Below are 23,834 nucleotides of genomic sequence, written 5' to 3' on the forward strand. Positions count from 1 at the left end.
CCATTATCACCTCTTTGGAAATTAACTGAAAGGGAAGAGCTGCATCACTTAATTTAAATGTACTCAAAAGTAGAACGAGAAGAGCTAGTGCAATTTTGTTGTGCAGTTATCCCACATACTTATTTTGCAATGTGTACCTCCCAACATCCATGATGAAGGACGTAATTTCCTGATGATTTAGAGAGATCAAATTGCACATAACTTCTGTATATTTAATATATATGCATAATGTGCTGAGGATAGCTATAGATAAGAAACATTTTCTTTCACATAATGTTTGAATGGAACACTTAGGTGACTCTGAAGTGTAAACCACATTAATGTTTCTCCACTAAAATGCAAAACAGTGTATTGAAAAACAAATGCCAATTGAATGTGACTATGCCAGATTTTTAGCATTAATGGTCACAAATTGCTCAGCTGAGTCTTCATTTTCTCAGTTGAAGTATATTAAAAATCCCAACAGAACAACTATGCAACGAAGTAGGCTGGATGCCTTATTATTTCTACTAAGTATGGAGGCATATGTCTTATGTAAGATTTGTTCTAAGGATCTGATCAAAGACTTTGCAATGAGAAAAAGTAGAATTTTTCCCCCAAATATGAATAAAGTGGAAGTATACAAAAATAAACATTACGTTCCATCTTTCTGTAGGTTTTGTTTCATTCCAAAAAATAAAATTTTGAATTAGATAAATATGGGGGCACCAAGTGCCTAGGACCTCCAAAGGTCTTAATCTGGCCCTGCTTCGCAAGATGTCAAGTGCTAAACCAGCCTTGAAAATAAGTCCAGATATTTACAAGCCTGCTGAATCTTTGCAAAATAAGTCCCCCCTTCCCCCCCACAGCAGAACTTTGCTTTCATATGCTAGGCACAGAGGCAGGGTAGAGGATGTAAGCTCTGCTCCATAAAACACCAGATGTAGCTGCAACCATTTTAAAAAGGGGAAATTCCTCATTACAAGAGCAGCACAGAAGAAAGCCCAGGAAAAGCACTTTAAGGTGGTGCGGGGGGGGGGACCCTTACAGGTAGCATGCAAAAATTTGCAATACTGCCAAGACAGAAGAGCACAGTGCAGGAAGTGCGAAGAATGGGATTTTTAAAATAATTATTTTTCATGTAGATAGAAGTACGCACAGTGGTTACTCACATTTTCTTAGGCTCCGTTAATAAATGTAACTGTTTGTGGGATAATTTATTCCTGAGGAGACTAAAATGGTATTGCAGAAGCCCCTCAGACCTGCATAGGAGAGAAACAAGTTTACACTGCCTGAGGAGTATGTTAAATTGTCTAGCAGATGCTTTGTCACAGAAGCTACAAAGAAGAGAGGTTTATGTTTATGGTGAATCCATGGCAGGATAAATTCTGTGAAGTTTTGTTAGTGGTCCATCAACCCCTCCCTTCCCTCCTTCCCTCCCTCCTTTTCTTGTCCCACCTTCCTCCCGAAGGAGCCTGGGGCACCCGGTTTGTCTTTCAGCCTGCACTGAGATGGGGATCAGTGTAGTATGTGCGGTCTGTATGCTTGCATGTGTGTGTGCATGTGAGAGTGTGCGCTCTAGGAATGTGTGTGCATAAGTGAGAGAATGTGTATACAGTGGTACCTCGGGTTAAGAACTTAATTCGTTCTGGAGGTCTGTTCTTAACCTGAAACTGTTCTTAACCTGAAGCACCACTTTAGCTAATGGGGCCTCCCGCTGCGCCGCCAGAGCATGATTTCTGTTCTCATCCTGAAGCAAAGTTCTTAACCCAAGGTACTGTTTCTGGGTTAGCAGAGTCTGTAACCTGAAGCGTATGTAACCCGAGGTACCACTGTACTCCTCCTAGTGTGTGCATGGGCACCTTCCTAATTCTGTTGTTGAATGTGATGCAAGGTCATAAACGGGATAGTTCTTGGTGCCCCCTCTATGTCCTCTGGCTTTTACCAGGGGGCAAGCTTTTAGTTTTGCAGTTCCTGCCCTGTGGAACTCCTTGCCAATAGAGGTTTGGCAGGTGTCACCTCTGCTATCTTATAGATCTCTTTTTAAAATTGTGTTGTTCAGACAGGCCTTTGAAATACAATTTTTTTTACTGACCATTTTACATTGATATGTCATTGGCATTTTTACTGTTATTATTGCAGTACTGTGTTTATAAGCTGTTCAATGCCTTGTTATATTTTCTATGAAAGTGTGGTTTCGAAATAACTAAATAATAAATGAATAATAATATCAGCTGAGGAATACAGGCCATAATGGAACTTAAGAGAACAGCGAGACTTATAGGAGTGTGTGGAGACAGGGGTTTACTGAAAATCCATTGTTTAAAGATTTGATGCCAAACCATACAGCACACAGACTCCCCATTCTCTTATGCCACAAAGTTTAAATGAATTTGGAAAGGATGAAGGAATGTGGCTTGATTAAAGAAATCACCAAGCCTTTCATGACAGTACAAAAGTGCCACCTCGTGGAAAAAAGAAATAACTACAGTGCTAGGTAACTTTATTAATGAAAACACAGACATATTTGGATCTTTTAATTTGGGTCTGATAATAAAATATTGTAAACATTGAAAGTTATTCCTGTAGGTTTTTAAAGTCATTTCCCAAATTTTTAAAAGTGTACTAGTTTATGCTACAGTTTTTAATTTCAGGGTTGAAGCACTTTCCAGGTAGCTAAACTAGACAACTGTAGTTTATGCTTCAGCACTTGATCTTTATTATAGCTGCACTTTTCCTTGAGCATAAGTTCCCAAGTTCACCTAAAAAAAACCAACCCTTTAAAAAACTTCTTATCAAGTTTGTACCTTTCAGCATTTAATTTTCTGCTTGCAGCAATGTTGTGTTAAACTATAAGCTATATCACCCTTGGTCTTTGAGTGAAGCTTCATTGAAGGTATTGTCTTTATCATATGACAGACTTGTAAATAAATGTTAAACAATTTTGTTGAAGTTCAGAGGATAAAAAAGGTCAGCAGTCTGCCTTCTTTATTCCTGATAAAACTACAAAGATAATAGCTTTGATTTATTTCCCTTTGAGGAGAGAATAACACAGTGCAGTATAGAAAATTTTTCACACTAGATATCTACATGATTTACATACTCTTTTAGAGAGTGCTGTTTTCTTCAACTTTCTCCCCCAAAGAAATGCTAGCTCCCTTGTCTTACTTAGGCACACAAAATAGAAAGTCTGTAGTACATTCCATGTTTTCGAGATGAGTATTGTTCAGTTTGTTTTAGCCTTTGACTTGAATATATATCATTAATTTCAGATTGTTAGCATGATGGAGTGGTGCAGTTTCTTCTGCTAACTCCAAATCCATGTACAGTTTTTTGTCTCCAACACCAGCTCTGCCTATGTCATTATCTGATGAGGAAGGTTGTTGTGTACAAAAACTATTAGTTCATTTATAAGGTGCTAGGAAACTTTTGGGTTTCTTTCTAGGCTGGACTTTGTGTACCAAAGTCTGCTGCTGCCTGAGTATATTTCTCAAATTAGGAGGGTGGACTTCCTGGATGAGTATGTCATGTGTGAGGAGCACAGATAATTTGACACCTGCTATTGAAAACAGGTATCTGTGGATTTCCCCAAAATGTGGATTTAAATCTGCTGCAGTTGCTGGAATTGGATCATGAGTGCATGCTCTGGATCATAGTACTTAAGGCTGAAGATGCAGTGGTCAGATTGAGGAGTGTGGGTGCAGATGTGGAGGAGGCAGGAAGCAGAGAGGCATGGAGTGTACATGAAACTGCACTAAGTATGTAAATATAGGAGCTGTCTGTAAACCCTGGCCATAGTATGTGATGAGGGTGTCTACAGTTAGACTGCTATGATGCAACTGCAGTTGAGGAATTCCCCTTTTGCCCTTTGAATTGAGTATGTGATTTTCAGGGATGGGGTTAACAAAAGCGAGATTGCCACCTCTCCTATTTTATTTCATGATTATTATTATTGATATTATCATCATTAGGGTTCTATAAAGCCCTTCATCTTAAGATTGAGGGAAGTTTACAGGATTAAAAACAGCATTACAAACCAATTTTTTTTTTTAAAATCAATAATAAAGTGTAATGGGTACGGGGTTGCTCGTGCGTAAGTTTGGCTATGTTGCCTTGCTAAACCTTTCAGTCTGGGCAGCCCTTCACTTCATGGCTGCCTCAGTCGCTAGCAGAATCCGTCAGTGGGTGTTTCTTGAACCTCTTCCAACATAAAAGTTGTTTGACACCCAGTCTCCTCCTACTCTCTCTGCGCGGAAGTCTTCTGCGCAGGGTGGGCGTGGGTAGCGGAGGACCCGTGCTCTCCCCGCTGGTGTCCGGTGAAGAGTCCTGGAACCCTCTTGCCGATTCCCCCATCAGCCCCTCTATATCCCTGGTGTTGCGCTGATTTGCTTCCCCATCTGCGGAGCTGCCTCTCTCCCTGCTGGGCCCTTCTCTGGCATCATTTGAGAGCCTTCCCTCCGCCTCTAGCTCCGATGTCAGTTCCCTGACATAAAGTAACATTGGTTTGTACAACCCACTAAGCCACACCTTGTCCTATCTCAGTATGGCAGAGGAGCAAAAAAGGACCAGAGATGGGCAAAGTGACTACAAGCTCTTCTCTTCTCTTCTATATGCTTGTGCAGCCTCACAAAGACAGCATTTGCCAAGTGGTGCAAAGCAGGTAAGTGATTTAAAAGCAGCAGAACTGGATAAAATAAAAACAATAAAGTTTTTGTAAAAGTCTTTTTTTTTTTGGGGGGGGGTGTAAAAAAACAACAACCAGGGAGAATAAAAGACCTGGCACAAAAAAGATAGCATAATACGTGCCATGTGAGTATTTCTGGGGGAGGAGTACCACAACCAAAAGTGCCCTCTCTCTAGTTGCCACCTGCCTTACTTGCATCAGTGGGATGTTCAAAGAAGAGCATTGGCAGGTGACCTAAGTGTACAGTCTGTATTTGGTTTCTGTCTTAGATTTTAAGAGCTGTTGAGTTTCTGTGTTTCCTCACAGAAACTCAACAGAATCACATAACAGCAGCAGTGTTTGCTTTGATAGCAAGCAGGTTTTTCTTGATACTTTTTTTTCTTTGTGCACTGGAGTGCATTATTCCTATACCTATGTTTTAGGAGTAGCAGGTTCAAGATATGTGAAGGTGGGGATTTGTATCTTACGCCAGATGAAATGAAAATCTACTTGGGCAATAGCTCCTCCATTATCTTACTTCAACAGATAAAGCAAACACTATAAATCAGCATTTTATTACTAAGGCAAGATACAAAAGATGGCTTTAACAGTCCTGCACAGAGGGAGTAGATAAGAAGCATTTGTCCTTTCATTAGTGTATGTAATACCATATTTGAATTAATATTCAACACAATAAAAAGTGAACAAAAATTGGCGACAACTGATGGTGGTGAGCAGCCATGCTGAATTATAGGATTTTAATAATTTGTGGCAATCTTTCCTTTTCTTATGTAATTATTTTTTTGGAAAGTAAAAGGCTACAGCCTTACAGCAACGTATAAGAGATTTTAATAGAGATTGAATAGAGAATGCAGTGTAGTGGATTTGAACAGGGAACATACTTTCCATACAGCATATACTGGCATCTCTCTGGAATATATAAAATAGGTACGTGAAATATACCTCACAGATGTAGGCTGCAATCCTTACTCTCTGATGGAGAGAGTTAGGGTGGTGTGTAGAGTTTCCCCCCACTGGCTTGTGTCCCAGCTCCACCAAAGTGGGCAGAAAACTACAGTTGGTGGTTCTTATTCTGATGGTAGACAGCTGAAAGGATAGAAACAGATTAGTTTGTTTTGAGGTGGGGTAGCAGAGGCTAAGTCCCATGGATCCTTCCCCCAAAGGGCCAATCCTTAGGCCTCTCAGTTTTGCCAACCAGGAGCTGGTATAACGAAAGAAAGAAAGAAAGAAAGAAAGAAAGAAAGAAAGAAAGAAAGAAAGAAAGAAAGGCTTTCAATGCAACAGAGGACCAAACTTTCGCACCTCCCTGGCCCCTTGATAGTATAGTATATAACTTTGTGGAGGTAATTAAATAGGCATATACTGACCCAGGGTGCTTTTATGTATAATATTTACCATGAGAAAGGGCAGTGTTAAATGTACTTAATGTTTTTATTTATTTATTGAGTAGGCATGTATGGGGTAAAGCAAATCTTTAACTAAACTTGTCCAAAACTTTGTTACAATAAGAACATCACAATGTTATCAGCATAATCTGTGAAAACCAATCTATGAGACCAATGTGATGGTCATATTTTTAAGTAAATTATCATGTCCTATGATGTACTTACCACACAGAGAGAGCATCCAATTAGTCCGGTTAAGCATCTACGTATATATTTGTTTTCACTTGTTTTTCTTAATATCTTCTATGATGCTATCCATTACAGCCGTCTACTTTAATGTATGGTGAATATATGTTGGTAATTAAGCAAGCATTTTTGTTAAAAAAAGAAGATAACGTGGAAAAAATATATTTGAAAAATTATTAAATAATTTATTTTAAATAATTACAATATTTTAGATAAACCGTATGTAATACCTAGGTATGAGTGGTAGCTACACTCAGTAATATGGATAATACTAAATATCTGATGAAGCCACCTCATGTGTTTTATTTTTCTCATTGGCTAATAATGTTTTTTCAGTTCCAGCTGTGTTGTATGTCTGTGTGAGATTAGTGTTCATAGCAGTATGAAGCATTAGTTAGCGGCTTGACTAGTTAAATAATTACCTTTACTTGTACAGACTTGGCCCTTGTTGTCCTTGACAATAGGATGCTCTCATGTGCAATTAAACATTAATTTGCCCCCACTCTCCTTGGGTCTCTGCTTATGGATTTTTTTTACTTCCAGTTATGCCCCACTGATTATAAAACCTTGGTTTCCAGCCGCTGAAAACCTGATTAGACTTGTGCTGCTCTGATATAAGGTTGATCCCCCCCCCCCCGATATACTTTCTAGGCTTATTATTTTGGAGCAGCAAGTATAAATAGCAAGTAAAATATTCATTCCTTTTTTAAATATAGGGAATGGGAACATTTTGAAGTTACAGTGGTGTTTCGGGCGACCAATCAAATGTGAGTGTATCAGGTAAGAATTATTATTTTTTGTTAATAATCAATTTCATTTTCAAATGCTAGGTTTGTAGAAACACACAATAGGTTTCTCTTTTAGAAAAAACACATACATGCACCTAAATGTGCATTTCTTACGCTGAAGTGCTATACACCCATCACAAAGCAGCAGAGTTCTACCATGTACCACTCATAGTAGATACTGAAATGTGATAAAAGACAGTATGCATTGCACTGCAATGTTGCACACTCACTAACTCGTCACATTTAGGCTAAGCAATTACTTAGTCAGTCTAGATAATAAATAGGCAGAAGTAAGAAAGATGAACAGCTACCATGAAGCTATGCAGTAGTTGGGGAGATAATATTTTTTGGCTGGCAGGTATTAATGGGCCAGTGATGTATCAATGAAGAACAAGAAGGCGATGACTACAGTGCTTCTTTCAGGTTTAATATCAGTCAGTTCAAAGGATCAGATATTAGGTGACCAGAATGGAGTGTAAGTCAGTCAGATAAGCAAGGAACATCTAGGCTGTAATGTTACTATAGCAAGAGTTAGACTGCACATCATTCCCTCTCAGTGGGGAAGATGTTTCTTGCACTGTTCTCTGTTGTTAGACTCTAGTGCACTAACTCCGTAAAGCAGTCCAGACTTGTTTTTATGGAAGCAGTAGTTTGCTGACCTAGATGGGGATTTCGCTGGAGTTGGTGATATGACAGCTATGTCTGGAAGAAAAGCAGAAGGTCTTGGAGGGTAATCATACTATGTGGCAGGGTAGTCCCAACTACTGATGGAGTGTCTTTTTTTTTGTAAAAAAATAATAATTCTTATCTTTGTTTAGGTGTAGGTTGTAACTTCTCTTGAAAGTATATTTTGTAGGATCTATTGACTGCCTCATTTCATAAATGTTATAGACAGTTGTGGACCTGTGAAAACAGGTTATGTAGGCAGTAAGCTTCCTATATATGACAGGTTGCAGAATTCCCTTGTTTGTATATTCCTGTCCTGTCATCAGTCATTCTACCAGAAACAAAATCATTACTTTGCTTTAAATTTTGCCTGCTGAAGGATGCAAGGTGTTGATATCAAGTACGGAACACTATAGGTAGACCTATGCCCCTTGGAGGACTCAACAACAGAAACCCAGAGAGGATGGAGAAAAAATAAACAAATGCATAAAATAAAAAACATTAGTCTTCCTTCAAATACATGCATAGAACAATATCAGAGTTATAATTCATATTTTTAAAATGATGCTGTGCACTGTTGAAAAAAAAATCCAATCATAACTGGCAAGAAATCTGCTTTTTTGAGATTAGAAAAGGAATTTTCTTGTCAAGTGTCTTACAACAAAGGACAGATTTTTTTTTTAAACTTGGAGGAAATGACATGGTGATGTCCTTTCAAATGAGGAAATGAATCCTCTTCCTGTGAAAATGAAATCCTCCACATATCTCAGTTGCCTTTTAAGCCTTTCAACCTGTCAATGAAATTGTGTAATCAAATAATAGCATGCCTGAAGCTTATAGCCTTTTCTTGAGAAGTAGTATCATCAAACGATGCGCTCTATTGATTTTAATCACACTGAACCAGATTTTTTAAACTTAGAGTAACAGTATTGGCTTCAGTAGGATTACTCCAGAATTTATATCATATAAGCACAGAATTCTGTTCATTTAAGCAAAATATTATCCATTATAAGGTACTGGAACATCACTAGGTGAAAGAAAATATGGTCAGATTTTCTTTTTCTGGAAGCTATTCAAATAGTCTTTCCCTCTGACCACCTGCTAAAATTGTCAGATATTTGCCTCCATTTTGTGATGAGTATTCAAGGTCATTGCAGTGCTCAAATGTACATGCTGCTTTACTTTTTCTTCCTAGTCAGCCTGAGTTCTTGTTCACTTTTTCATTTTTTATCCATCATATATTGTACTTCAACACTGCTATGCTAAAAGGGCATTTTCTTTTTTCTTTTTAGTTTATTAAAGGTATTTTCCAGTTAATCCTAACACTTCTGAGCATGTCTACTGGTTCCCAAACATGTTCAACCACTAAAACTTGCATGCCCTTTACAGTTTTATTATTTAATTATTTTGGGGATTTATATATGCACTGCCTTTCAAAACCTAAAATCTTTCCAACTACCATAAAAACATCATTCAATACATCAATACTATAATTAAAAGAGGAGTAGAAAGCAGTTTGATAATTATCCTTTGAGCAGGAAACTGTTTCAAATTCTGCTAAATTTTGCTGTGCAGGAGCTTAAATGAAAGAGTATTAACAGTATGTTTTATTGACTTTGCTTTTCCATTAATTTTTCACTTTATAAATGGAGCTATTAAGTTCTTACTTTGCTATAGAACGTTTCAGTTTGTCAGGATTTTGTAGGTGGTATGAAAAGAACTAATTCCATAAACACAACAATTTCACCCCCTCTCTTCCCCCTTCATGGCCCCTAAATCTGTTCTGTGGTTTTTTCCTACCCTCTAGATCAAATTTGAGGAGGATATGGGGTTCTCATGCGCAGGGAGTTTTGGTGTGTAAGTGGGAATTTTTTATGTAGAAGGAAAAATCTCGTTGGATATTGCCCTGTAAATTGTCTTCTGAAAAGCCTTCCCCCAGCTCTCCAGAACAGATTTGTGCCAGTGTGTAGGAACTACAGGGAACAGCGGGATTCAGCAGCCTCTAACTCAGTGGCTGTCACTGCCCCAGAAGATCAAGTACCTATTGTTCATATTCATTGCAAACCTTGAAAGTATTTGATGGGGAAAACAGACTTGCAAATAACTTTCTGGTTTTCTCACTTGCCCCAAATATGCTTCCAGAGATGCTTCCCCCCCTTTTATGGCTTCTCTTTCCAAGGTACCTCCAGAATTTCAGTACCTTCCCTGTCCCTCCGCAGTCTGCATCATCCTGATCCCAATCCGAACCTCCAAATTCCACCCACAAGGTAAATTTGCAGGGAACATGGCTAAGGTTGTGCAAATTTATACAAGTTCATGTTTTGCTGTTCAAAAAAATCTTTTGGTTTCTTCTTACAGAGTCTGTATTGCCATAGTGCAAAATTTGATTTTATTGGGAAGAAAACTTCACAGTGACCTTCAGCAGAGTAACTAGAATAATAACTCAGTGAGTTGATACACTTTGGCAGTACAAAAATTAAAATAAAATAGTAGCAGGGAAGCATTTACTTCATGTATATTTGCTTTGAGATGCAACTAGGCATATATAATGTGGTTAAGCAAATGTAACCTATTTCCATTTAGACAATTTTGACAGTGATTGATTTTGATCTATAATGGCATGGCTGAAATATTGATAAACTTGAGTTAGCACCTTCAAATATTTGAATGCGACACATCACAAAGTACATAGGTGAGATGGCAGACCCAGTTGTGCTTATTGCTTGTGAATATACTCTTAGAAACATAAAAGGATAATCATAGAATCATAGAATTGTAGAGTTGGAAGTAATAAAAGTTTTGTGTATGTTAAGCAGAGATGAAATGTTTGGATACAGTTACATAGTATTGTTTTGTTTTTCGTTTAATTATCTAGCTATTGGTTTTAGACTTTAATAACATGGCAAAATTGCACATGAACTTCCTATAGCATTCTGGTCAAAATGTAAAGGGTCCATTTCACCTGTAAGGACTTTACACACCTTTTGCTTTGATTATTACAAGCTTTGGTCTGTCCAGAAGGGATTATAATTATTTATCCTGCATTTGTTTAGATAACTTCTGTTCTTCTTTGATATTTTAGGAATGCTTTAAAAGGTACTCTGGCTCTCTGCATAAAAAGAGATTAGGAAGCTAGCTATAAATTTGATATGCTTGGCTAACACTAAAAGCGTACAAGAGATTCTTTAGGTTAATTATTCTTCAGTATCCATGTGGTGGGTAAATCACACTTGCACTTTGCATGGCTGACCATTAAGCTCATTGATATTGCTGCTATATGTCAGGGATGGCTGACTTCTGCGTTGTTGGGGACCATGCCATTCTCCTAATCACCTGGTGGTAGGAAGTGTCTATTAACTAGCAACTGACTTTCTCATGAGTAGTCAAGGTCCATAATAAAGTAGGTGCATTGCAATACTTAGGCTATCACAATTATAGAACCCATGTGCTCAAGGTTTAGCCAGGACATTACCTACAAAATCCAAAAGAGAGAGTATGTGTGGAGTCACTGTTTCTTGGGAATGGAATCTATTTTCCTTTTCCTTACAGCTGAAACTGTAGACCAGCCTTTCATGACACCATGCTTAGAATTTGGTTGGGCTGTAGAGGGTGCTGTAAAATGATTTGGTCCCGGGCTTGCCAGTTGGTCTTTCCTGTCATATATTTAACGTCAAAATTTTAAACCCTTTTCTTATAGTCTCATAGCAAACATTGGAACAAGCACAGCTCATTAATTTTTAGAGATGTGCAAAGCCAAGACCCATGTTAGACCCACTGCCAACATGTGAGATGCTGGGCCCACCTGATTCCTGGCATGCCCATGGCAGTAGCCAACAGGGCTTTGATTGGAGCTCTGGACTGCATGCTCACCATTCTGCCATATTAATTATGCTGCCCTGGTGTGCTTCTGACATGGAATCCAGAGCTCCAAGTGACAATGGGGACTGCAGGGGGCAGCTCGGCAATGACACAGATCAGAGCTATCCTGATTATGTTTGTATTGGCTTCAGCCTACACATTTCACAGTTGAAGTGGTATAAGATGGCTGTGGCACCACCATCGTAGATAGGTTGGCAGGTAGCAGTCTCAGAGGTGGAGTAGACATATCTCAGAAGTTGTTGGATCTGGGGGAATATACCCAGTGAGAAATATAAAGAACATTAGAGAGCAAAGGCTATTATTTTAAGGATCAAGCAATAAGATAGGATCCAAAGGCTTATCTAGTCCAACATCCTACCAAATACCTGAAGCCCTGTCAATTCATTCAAGCTAGCTTAATACACATTTACCTCTCTACCATAATAGGTTTTATTTTATGTTTTCAATTTTTATTCTACAGCTGAGAATATAAACAGGGAAGAATTCAGTGTTGTGCTTTTACAAATGTTCTGTCAGCACAAGCACCGAACAACCCCGCCTCTCTCCTCTATTAACATTCCCACTGAGCCAATTTGGGGTTCAGGTGCAGGAGGCAAGACAGGAGGGAAAACCTTGTTATGCTAGGGGAAGTCCAGTTAGTTGAATCCAGCCCAGAATGATAAAGTAACTAATAACAAACAACAGAACATTCTAGCATGCTGTTTCTGTATGGGTTTTTTTTTGGGGGGGTGTCTTTTAGTTTATGAATAGTAGGCAGATTGAACTTAGTCTGTAGATTTCAGTGGTTTCTTTCTATCCATTCTTACTCCAGCTTCCTTCCATGACAGTGCTACCTATTTCAACATGGTCCTCACTTTTTGAGGTAAGATTTTAGGTTGTACATAATATTCCTTCTAATATTACAACATAAAAAATGTAGCATTATATATTCCCCTTTTGTAAGCTGAAATCATCAAGATAAATAATTTCTCCTGCTTAAAAAAGGTAAAGGACCCCTGACAGTTAAGTCCAGTTGTGAACGATTCTGGGGTTGTTGCGCTCATCTCGCTTTACTGGCCGAGGGAGCCGACGTTTGTCTGCAGACAGTTTTTCCGGGTCATGTGGTCAGTATGACTAAGCCGCTTCTGGCGAAACCAGAGCAGCGCACAGAAACGCCGTTTAAAAATGTGTGTATGTGTGTGTGTACACACACACACACACACACACACACACACGTGTGTATAGAGAGATCGAGAGAGATCAGAGGTCTGTATTACAGTACTGTCATTGCTTGAAGCCATTGCTAGTCATAAAACATTTTAATACCACCAGTCCACTAACTGTGACCTTCCAATTCCTTTTCTCAGCTTTTTGTTTTGCTTCCTTCAACAGTGGACACTGAGGTGCCAATCTTTGTGCTACTGTTTAATTTGCACAGCAGGATCTACACGACCAAACAGATGGCTGATCTCAGTCAGGAAAATACAACTGCAAAATGTACAGAGTGTTGCACATCATTTGAACCAAGCAATGTTGTGCTTGTTTGCCCCCGTTGCAATAATGGCACCATGAGCCCTGAACAAGCTGTAGTAGAGAACTCAGATTCACCAGCTACTTCAGTGAGTGAATGTTCAGATCCCGAAGACACCTTGTCAAAGAAACAAACATCTTATTTAGCAAATGTAAGGATACTAACTTCAAAGATTTTATTTTCTTCCTGTTCCACCATCCTTCCACCACCCCAGTGTATGTTCAGATAACTTTCCCTTTTGTGAAATGCCTTTGTGAAATCTGGCCAGTGATAGTAACGTCAGGCAAAATAGGAAAATGACAGGATTCAAACCTATAAAGCAGTCCCCTCCAGGAAAGCTGCTTACCCACTCAGCCACAGAAACAGGCAGAAGACGTGGAGCATTTGCCACCCTCCAGGTGACCATGTACAATTCCAACCATATGTGGCAGGACCAAATAGGACACATAAGAAACTCTAGCCCTATGAAACAGTAGAAGTCTTGCCTGGAGAAAGCCCTAGGCTTATACTCAGACAGGGATAGGAAGCTTACGCTTGTGCAGACACACCTGAGAAAGTGCTGACCAAGCCAGTTGGGTGCTGGATGGGCAAATTACTTGTTTCTTAATGGACCTCTGCTCCATCTTCCTGTGCTGTTTTTCTTGGCTGGCTAACTCTGCTAAGTTATTGATCGTATATGCCTTGTTCCTCCCCCTCCCCCCGCCAGTTGATGGACTCCTTTACAGTGGCAGCAGTACCTGTTTCACTTGTGGGTTCAGAGAGGCTGCCTGCTTTGAATGGAGGGCTCACTGAACTTAAATCCCAGTAGTAGAAAAAGCATTGGCACCCCTCCCAGTTAAGACTCTCATCCTGAAGTGAGATTGAACTAGGATGGGAGAAGAGATCCCTATCCGCTAACTCCCAGTAACAAAGAAATGGGCAGCTGAAATCTTTTTATTGAACGGCATGACATATGGAATAGCATCTGAAGCAAAGGCAGGTGGGATTGCCAGCCTTTTGTCCCAGCGGGGCTTCGTTGCCATTGAAAACTGCATAACAACAGGCAGAAGAGTTGCAGGTGTTACGCTCACCGTGGCTTCTTCTACATGTTGGATATGCCTTTACCTGTTTAAGCAGCTGCCTGCCTGTCATCTTGCAAAGGTGCAGGAGCCTGTCTGGTAGCTCCACAGAGAAAAACCTACAAGTGTTCTGGTGACTGCTAAGGATGAGTGAGCTGTCCAGAACTTGCCTTAGACCAGCGGTTCTCAACTTGTGGGTCCCCAGATGTTGTTGGACTACAACGCTTATCATCCCTGAGCTCTGGGCTTGCTAGCTAGGGGTGATGGGAATTGTAGTTCAACAACATCTGGGGACCCACAGGTTGAGAAAGGCTGCCTTAAACTGACTTATTCTTTGATCCCTCCCACACCCTGCTCAGGCCAATTTGAGGGCGTCAGAAAAAGCACCCACTATTCCCAGAAGCCCTTTCTGCTGGTCCCTCACCTCTGAAACGCAAGCTCCCTAACCTTTGTTTTTTAAAACCTAATAGGCATGGTACTTTGATCAGTGACAGCAGAGAGATGAAACAAGTCCCCCTTGCAACAACTGGGGTGACATCATGAGATCAGTTTCAGCTGATGTTGAGAATGTAGAAATGTTGAATCATTTGATTTTCTTTGAAATAATAGCTCAGATTTAATCTCACAATCTTCAAAAGTTACAATAATTGTGTGGAGAAATTAAGCAGAAGTGGTGATTGACCTAAATTTCTATTATTCCCCTGATGCTTTTTATAGAAAATATGTACAAAGGACATTTTCTTTTGTTTTCAGTCCAGTGCTGTGTACTGCATTTATTTGAGAACACAAGTATTTGAAACTTGTAGAGTACAAATCTTTAAAAGCTTTTGTTGCAAAAAAATCCCCTGAAATAAATATACATTCAAAACAAATGGGATGGGAAAGCACTTAAGATTGAAACTCCAGAGGATTACCCATAATTTGGTCAATTAACACAAATTGGCCTCCTTAAAGTAGTGCTCTTAAAAAGTGGGATGAAAACTTTGAACAATCTCAGATAAACTTTGTTTGAACATACCATGAGTGATTTACATCTGATTTAAAAAGATAATATAGTAACCTATGATTATACTCTTTATGTCATATAGTATAATCAAAAAGAATTACTATTGGAATTTTACTATTGGAAACTGAGATTTACATCTCGGATGGTCAGTAGAATGCATAGGATGTTTTGAAAAGCAGGACCATTAACTTTAAAATTGCCATATATGAAATCCATTATTGTTATAGATTTCTTTACTTTTTAAGTGTAAGATGGATATTAAATTAGCACAAATAATTTTAGCATCATTTTATTCTCTTAGTTATACATTTACTTGTCTTTTTTCCAACATCAGCTACTTCATTAATTTAGTATCTAATTGATTAACTTAATGCAAGCACTTAATGCAGTGTCATTTTTTGTTAGCGTATCCCAGTTGGCTGATTCACACAAAAAGAATAATCTTTTACTCTGCTTGATAAAAAAAAAAGTATTAGGCATTAGGAATTTTTAAAAACCCTAGTAATTCTAGATTCTTTATTCAGGCTGTCTAACACCAGTAGCATTTACAGTTGTAAATACAAATACATTTCCACTAATGTTTATTTAGTGGAATTCCTTATATATATTGTCCAGTATCAGTTTAAAAAGGATTTTTTAAAAGCAGCCATTAGGCTCTTCTGCTTGGTTGGCTTATATAGGTGCAGCGTGAATCTGATTGCCCTATTTTATTTTAACACGGTCCCTTCCAACTCTACAATTATATGTTTCTATTAGAATATGAATATATGAACCTGCTTTATGAAAAAAAGTTTTATTGTGCATTGACTTTGCTATTTCTGGTTTGAGGGTGCCATACTGCTATATAAATATTTTGGAATAAAAAAATAAATGAATTGGATCATTAGTTCATCTAGCTAGTTCATCTAGTTCATCGAGCCAGTGTGGTGTAGTGGTTAAGAGCGGTAGACTCGTAATCTGGTGAACCGGGTTCGCGTCTCCACTCCTCCACATGCAGCTGCTGGGTGACCTTGGGCCAGTCACACTTCCTTGAAGTCTCTCAGCCCCACTCACTTCACAGAGTGTTTGTTGTGGGGGAGGAAGGGAAAGGAGAATGTTAGCCGCTTTGAGACTCCTTAAAGGGAGTGAAAGGCGGGATATCAAATCCAAACTCTTCTCTTCTTCTAGCTCAGTACTGTCTCTTTACTGTGATTGGCAGTAGCTTCTCCAGGACTCAGATTGAGTTTCTTCCCAATATTGAGACTTGTATTGAATATCGGGTCTTGGATTGACTATAAGTACATAGAACATAGGAAACTGACTTTTAACAAGCCAGACCTTCATACTCCGACACAGGGTTAGCCAATGTGGTGACTTCCAAGTGTTACTGGACTTCAGTTCCCACTATCCATTACAATTGGCCATACTGGATGGGGCTGAGGTGAGTTGAAGTTCAACAACAGCTACTACATTGGCTGCCTCCTCCATCATACATTTTGATTGTTTTGCGATCTGTTGTTTTGAAATCCAATAAGTTCACCTTTTCTAGGTCTCGTCCCACTTCATATATTTTCTCGTTTTCTTGTAATAACTTACATATAACTTACTGCATGTGCCGGAAGGTACATAATATAGCATATAGCCTTTTAAAACAATGGTTTGTATTTTAATTTCATGCTTCTCTTTTTATGTCCCTAAAGATGCCAAAGTCAGAACTAACAGACTCTCAGAGGAAAATGCTCATTACCACCCCAGGCATTCGTGGCAGTAATACAGATTTCAAAGTTCCTCACACGCGAATAGAAGATGGAGCAGCAATTCAGGTTCGTAGCTGTGCATTCCTCCAGACTCTTGGTACAATTTTTAATTAGAAGATGGCAAAAATAGCTGTGTAAATAGCTGCGTTGGTCCATGGGTGGGAGAGTGGTAATGCCTGTATAAGGACCATCCTGACTGACATAATATCATAGAATCACAGAACTGCAGATTGGGATCCAAAGGGTCATCAAGTCCAACCCTCTGTAATGCAGCAATCCCAATGTCAAAAGCAAGCTTTCAAGTTTCTCAACACTCTTCATCAGGCTGGATGTCAGAGACTGGGCAGAGGAGGAATGGTGGAGACCGCCTCCCCAGCCAGACCCTTCCAGAGAAGGAGGAAACAGTTCAGAATTACAACAGAGGTTTGAGGGAGGTCACAGCTCAGAGGCAGATGAGGGGAAAAGCTGGGAAATAATGCGACAGGAGGAGGAGGAAGAGGAACCACCAGGGGAGAGACAGCTGATGGACTCAGTGTCTTTAGGAAGCATTCCAGATCTCCCCTCTCCCAGAACCCAGCGGGCATTGAAAGTAGGAGAACAGAGAGCTCAGAGGCACAGCTCAGCCACCATAGTGATGACGCATAATGGCCTCGTGTGCAACTTTTCCAGTTCTACAATATTCTTTGCAATCGGTGGTGGCCAAAACTGTGCCATGTAACCCATGTGCAGCCACACCATATATTTGTATAAAGTATTATGATATGGGCAGGTTAGTTTTTTATTCTTTCCTAATGATCCCCTGGCATGCAAATTAGGCTGATATTTTCATTGTCCTATCCACCACAATGAAAATTGTTTTGTGAGTGCCTTCTTTTTCAAGTGCAAAGCACACTCCATTGCTGTCAGCCCACTGCCCCTGTCATCACAATCTGGTTTTTTGATGTCCTGCAAAACTCAGTTTTCCTCAGTAATAAGGATTTGAATATTTAGTGAAATTCATCAGTCTTGAGGATGTTTTTCTCATATATTTGACTATTGACATAACTTAGGGGCCCAGCCACACTTTCACTTTACCTGTGCCTAGAAAGCACAGGTGAACCTGTATCTAGAAAGTCTGAGCGATTTTGCCCTTGTCCCACAGATTTCCCTGACAAAACCTGCTCTTTACCAATGAATCACAGCAAATGTCAATCCGCAGAAAGCCCAGCTGGCGTTTGGTCCAATTCAGCAGTAAAGATTGGGTTTCCCTAGGGGAAAGTGGTGGGGCAAGACCAAGTCTGGATGAGTCCTTACTGAGTGTTCCTCTGTAACATTCGACTTGTTAATTTTATTCTTATTCTTATTCTTATTCTTATTATTATTACTGCAGCAAATTTATTCATTTGGAAGGAAATTAGGACAAGGCAGCTTTGGTGTGGTGATTGAAGTAACAGACAAAGAAACAGGCATGAAGTGGGCAATCAAGAAAGTGAACCGGGAAAAGGTAGGCTTTAATTGTATTGGAGAATAAGTTTTTATTTTTCAGACAATGATAATATTATTTATTACAAATTAATCACCACAATACATTTATGTGCCCCAAATTCACATTGCACATGGTGAATATGTTGATTTTCATGCTGTCATCAGTTTTCTTCAACTTTCATTTCTCAGAAAGCATGAGACATAATATCGTGAACAACTCTGAGACCTATGGATAAAGGGTGATATATAATAATAATAATAATAATAATAATAATAATAATAATAATAATAATAAGTGGTTTTGAACTGCCTAGTATGTTCTGAATATTTTAATTCCAGGAATCGTATTTGGATAAATAATTGCAGAATCAATTTTGTAATTATTGAGTTACGTAGTGCATGATCCTATCCTGCACCGGTTCATCACCCAACCACAGAGGGAATGCTATCGGGCACAAGAGACTCCTGTTTCTACCCTCCTCATTCCTTCTTGGTGAGAAGGCTGTGGCATATCACTAGGCCATTAGGGGAATGGAAGGCTTGCACATTCCTTCCATATCTCAATTCAGCCTCCTGTCTGTACTTGTTGGCATTTCAAGCCTGAGCAGAGGGTTAAGGCTGCATGGGGATATTTATTTATGTGTGTATTTGGAGCACTTTTAGCCCACACCTCAACATACAGTTCCAGGGTGAGCTAAGTCCAATTAAAAACAAAATAACACTAGTTCTAATGTATTTAAAAGAGCAGGTAAAAACTACATATCTATTAAAATACCATACATAAAAAGGCCTGTGAGTCGGTGGGATTTTATTGAATACATTAAAAAAAAGAAAAATTATATTGGTCTCTTCCACAAGTCTCAAAAAGATTAGGACAAGTAACATCTAATTGGAGTAATATAGAGCCTTTTATTCTTGGTACTCCTTGTGCCTCTGATGGTTTATAGGCTTATTTTTCTGTGTATCTTGCAACTCATGCGTGCCATACCTCTTGCTCTCTCTTCACTTACCTGTCTGTATCTTATTGCAAATATTGGGATAGTTTTATCATTCCTCTTATGAATGTAACAACCATGCCTACCTTGGCTTGGTTTAGTTTTTTATGTGTTTGTCTCATGAAGTTCTGGTAGGGGTGTTTGACAGGACTAAGGCTATGGAACCTGACTTTGAAGCTGCCGCAAGAAATGTCTTTCTCTCACTCTTAAAGGCGGGGAGTTCTGCAGTAAAACTACTTGAAAGGGAAGTGAGCATCCTAAAAACAGTAAACCATGAGCATATAATACATCTTGAACAGGTGTTTGAGACTCCCAAGGTAAGACATTATCAATAGAAATCCTATAATGCAGTTAACCCAAAGGTGCAAACCATGTGTGATGATGACAGATGGCTGTGTTAGAATTGTGTTGCCGTTCAGTTCCTATAAAGTGGAAATGGGGCTTTATAGAGGGGGAGAGGGTGTTGAAGCTCCCAAGCCACCCAGTGGTGCTCTGATATAGTCCCACTAGGAGTAAAAGACCTTTAAAGAAGCTGTTTATCAGGGAAGTGAGCGGTGCAAAGGGTCCGTAGTGCCTGTCTCCCACTTCCACATTTTGCACCTTGAATGACTGTTCTTTGAAAAGCACTTATAACCAGTATCACTTTATATCTTCAGTTTTTGAATGTTGTAACATTTAAGAATACAGTTGTACCTCGGGTCCTGAACGCCTTGCAAGTCAAACGTTTTGGCTCCTGAACGCCGTAAACCTGGAAGTGAGTGTTCCAGTTTGCAAATGTTCTTTGGAAGCCGAACGTCCGACATGGCTTCCATGGCTTCTGATTGGCTGCAGGAGTTTTCAGCAGCCAATCAGAAGGCACGCCTTGGTTTCTGAACGTTTTGGAAGTCGAATGGACTTCTGGAACAGATTCCATTCGTCCTCCGAGTTACCACTGTACCACTGTAGTTGGTTGTTCAAAAATATGAAGAATATTAATTCTTCAATCTTTGTAAAACAAATTTTTTTTTTCTATTTTTAACTAAATATTTGAGGCATTTAGATTGAAAATATATATTAATACTTTCATATTATACACACACACACACACACACATTTATATTGTTTATTTCTTAATGTTAGCGTGTGTACCTTGTATTGGAGCTATGTGAGGATGGAGAACTTAGAGAGATTCTACAAAGAAAAGGTCAATTTACAGAGAATGAGACACGGCACATCATTCAGAGTCTTGCCTCAGCAATAGCATATCTTCACAAAAGAGGTAATGTGATGATTATTACGTTCTTATAGATTATTATATCTCATCATCACAATTTTGTATCTCTTACTTGTTTCATAGTATAATTGTGGCCCTATCAACTGAAAAGCAACATTCTTTTAACACACACATTTTTGGTTGCTCATTTACTAGTTAAAATGCCATTACTTTCTCCTATTTTTTCTAATTATTTTTCTTCGTTCATTACAGCAGTAACTTTTTTTAGGAAATAAGTGCAGAATGCAGCTGCTAGAATGTTGTCTGCGGCGAGGCATTATGAACATATAGGATATATAGATGTCTAAAATACTTACTTTTTATGTAGCTATGATATGTTGTTTGGGTTGAGAGCTGCAACATTCGACAAAGTGCAATATGCAAAGGATAGTAATGTTCTGATTTGTGTATTAGTCCAAGAGGGGGAGGAAGAGAGGGGAACCTGTCCTGTTGTATATCGGGGTGTGGAGAGAGTCTCCTCCTTTAAATTCCTGGGAGTTTACCTTGGTGAGATTTTCTCTTGGAAAATCAACATAACACACGTGGTCAGAAAGGCCCAACAGAGACTCCATTTCCTCAGGGTCTTGCGAAAGAATGTTAAACAACAACTGATGAACTCCTTTTACTGGTCTACAATAGAAAGGGTCCTTTCATATTGTATCACAGTGTGGTATGCTGGCCTGACAGCCATGGACAGAAAGTCTCTACAGAGGGTGTTGAATACAGCACATGATATCATGGGCTGTCCCTTGAATCCGCTAGATGACATCACAAGGGATCGTTGCCTTAGGAGAGCGAGAAAAATTATCAGGGATGACTCACACCCTGGCCATCACCTCTTTATTCTTCTACCCCCGGGCAGGAGATATAGAAGTATAATCAGCCCTACCAACAGGCTGAAAAATAGCTTCTATCTGTGGGCTGTTAGGCTATTGAACGGAAAATAACATAGCGAAATTGACTTGTGAAGTGGTGTGTTGTTCAATGAGAGATTGAGTATTGGGGGGAGGGAGGCTTGTTTAATTTCATTGTACATAGGTTGTACAATGACAATAAAGGTATTATTATTATTATTATTATTATTATTGGGGCACTTTGTGCAAAAATCATAATGAGAGAATTATCCTTCAAAGCTAAATTTCTCATTTGTGCTGTTCTGGATTTTTCTGTGACATTTAATGATTGCATTATTTGTATGTTTGTCTTCTATACTTTGTTTTTAACTTCCATTCTAAATCACCTAGAGAAGTATCTCATGGGGTGATTAAACAATAGAAAACAAACAAACAAACACAAAGAATTCATTGGATCTGAGCTATAATTTTCAACAAACATTTTAGTTCATCTTAGGCAAGAGCTTAATATTTTATACAATGTATGACAAAGTTAATTTAAAAAGTAGAGTTCAGTGTATCCCTCATTCTCTCTCTTTTTTTTAAAAAAATAATTTTTATTGTTATTGTTATTATATATTAATTAACATAAACTCAACAAATACCATACAATACATTACATACATTACATACAATACATACCCTACATACCTACATGTCCAACACCACACCACACGTGTTAGGCTTTGTTACCAATCTTAACTCTTTACGCATATCACATTGAATCTTCTACTTTTTCCTTTTTGTTATTCTAAACATCTTTTACTATACCTTCCCTCTATTTACAAGATTTAATCTGTATCTGCCAGGAGACTTGCATTGTCCATATAATTTTTGAGATATTCTTTGAAAATTGACCATTCTTTATTGCCTTTTTGAATAGTGTTTCCTCTTATTCTCCCTGTTAATTTTGCAAAATGTAAGGATTCAGAAATTTTTGCCAACCAGTCAGATTTGGTGGGGATAATATTACTTTTCCAATTTTTGGCTATCAGAATTCTTGCCGTGGTGGTGGCATACATGAATAAGAGCCTATATATTTTATTGATTTCCATAGACATGATACCGAGCAGGTCTAGGGGCAGACCACCTTAATGGGACCTCCATCTTAGGAGGAAATGTTGCTGAAGGGTTTGCTAGGTGAGAGAGATTGAATCCTACGCAGAACAGTGATCCTCCCTGCCTCTGTTTATCCGGAGTTGATGCTGAACTGAATACGCCCTGCTTACCCACCTATGTTTCAGTAATATCTGCCAGCAAGGCTTTTTTTCAGCCGGAACTCACCTGAACTGAACAGCAGCAACACCTGGCTGGAGACATAGTTGCAAATAGGATTCTGAGCGCTGGAGAAAGAGCCAGTAGTGGGAACAGCTTGTAAACTGCTGCCCTTTCTTCTCCTTACCTGATGAAGAGTGAGCAAATGGACAGAGGTGATAGCTCATGCACCCTCTGGGCAGTGTCGCAGAGCCCAATCCCTTCCAACATACTGCTCTGAGAGACATAGCTATATTAGCATGTGATTACTAGTGGCTGCTTGCTCTTCTCACGAACCCCACCCCATGCACCCTTGCCATTCCTCATTCCCTGATGGGGCCTTCAACTGCCACTCCATCCCCCTTACACTGAGGTCCAGCTTTGAGGGCCTTCTGGCGGTTCCCACCCTGCGAGAAGTGAGGTTACGGGAACCAGGCAGAGGGCCTTCTTGGCAATGGCGCCCACTCTGTGGAACACCCTCCCGTCAAACTTCAAGGAAATAAACAACTATCTGACTTTTAGAAGACATCTGAAGGCAGCCCTGTTTAGGGAATTTTTTAATGTTTGAAGTTTTATTGTGTTTTTAATATCCTGTTGGAAGCCGCCCATAGTGGCTGGGGAGGCCCTGCCAGATGGGTGAGGTATAAATAATAATTTTGTTGTTGTTGTTGTTGTTGTTGTTGTTGTTGTTGTTGTTGTTGTTACCCCCTCCCCTTGCACACTCTTCAAACCCCATGCCCCCCCTCCCCTTACAGCTCACCTAACCCACCCTACCCTCGCCTGAGTATTGTTCTGCCATCGTGCCGCAGTTGGCCAGCCAGCTAAACTGCGGCATTGCAGTGTTTTTTTCTTACAAAAATATACAGTGGTGCCCCGCAAGACGAATGCCTCGCAAGACGGAAAACTCACTAGACGAAAGAGTTTTCCGTTTTGGAGGTGCTTCGCAAAACGAATTTCCTATGGGCTTGCTTCGCAAGACGACAATGTCTTGCGAGTTCCTGCTGGTTTTTTCCCCTTCCCCCCCTTTTTCTAAGCCGCT

At 39.4% G+C, this 23,834-nt stretch overlaps 1 protein-coding gene across 17 annotated transcripts in view; it reads left to right on the forward strand.

The window, feature by feature from the left end:
* The window catches only part of STK33 (serine/threonine kinase 33), a 60,847-nt gene that overhangs the window by 10,146 nt on the left and 26,867 nt on the right, over window positions 1–23,834 (forward strand). For 4 of the 17 annotated variants that reach the window (XM_082193686.1, XM_082193688.1, XM_082193677.1 and 1 more), the window contains exons 2-9: window positions 7,011–7,074; window positions 10,107–10,194; window positions 12,439–12,489; window positions 12,974–13,288; window positions 16,881–17,003; window positions 18,307–18,420; window positions 19,609–19,713; window positions 20,516–20,654. In XM_082193686.1, the coding sequence (XP_082049812.1) occupies window positions 12,448–12,489; window positions 12,974–13,288; window positions 16,881–17,003; window positions 18,307–18,420; window positions 19,609–19,713; window positions 20,516–20,654 (838 nt within the window). In that variant the 5' untranslated portion in view covers window positions 7,011–7,074; window positions 10,107–10,194; window positions 12,439–12,447. Of the gene's footprint in view, window positions 1–4,619; window positions 4,640–7,010; window positions 7,075–9,927; window positions 10,016–10,106; window positions 10,195–12,438; window positions 12,490–12,973; window positions 13,289–16,880; window positions 17,004–18,306; window positions 18,421–19,608; window positions 19,714–20,515; window positions 20,655–23,834 lie in introns of those variants that run through there. The other 13 variants (XM_082193689.1, XM_082193687.1, XM_082193690.1 and 10 more) reach the window with 13 other exon arrangements.

Source organism: Podarcis vaucheri (genome assembly GCF_965113315.1).
Source record: "Podarcis vaucheri genome assembly, chromosome: 1".
NCBI classification, from domain to species: domain Eukaryota; kingdom Metazoa; phylum Chordata; class Lepidosauria; order Squamata; family Lacertidae; genus Podarcis; species Podarcis vaucheri.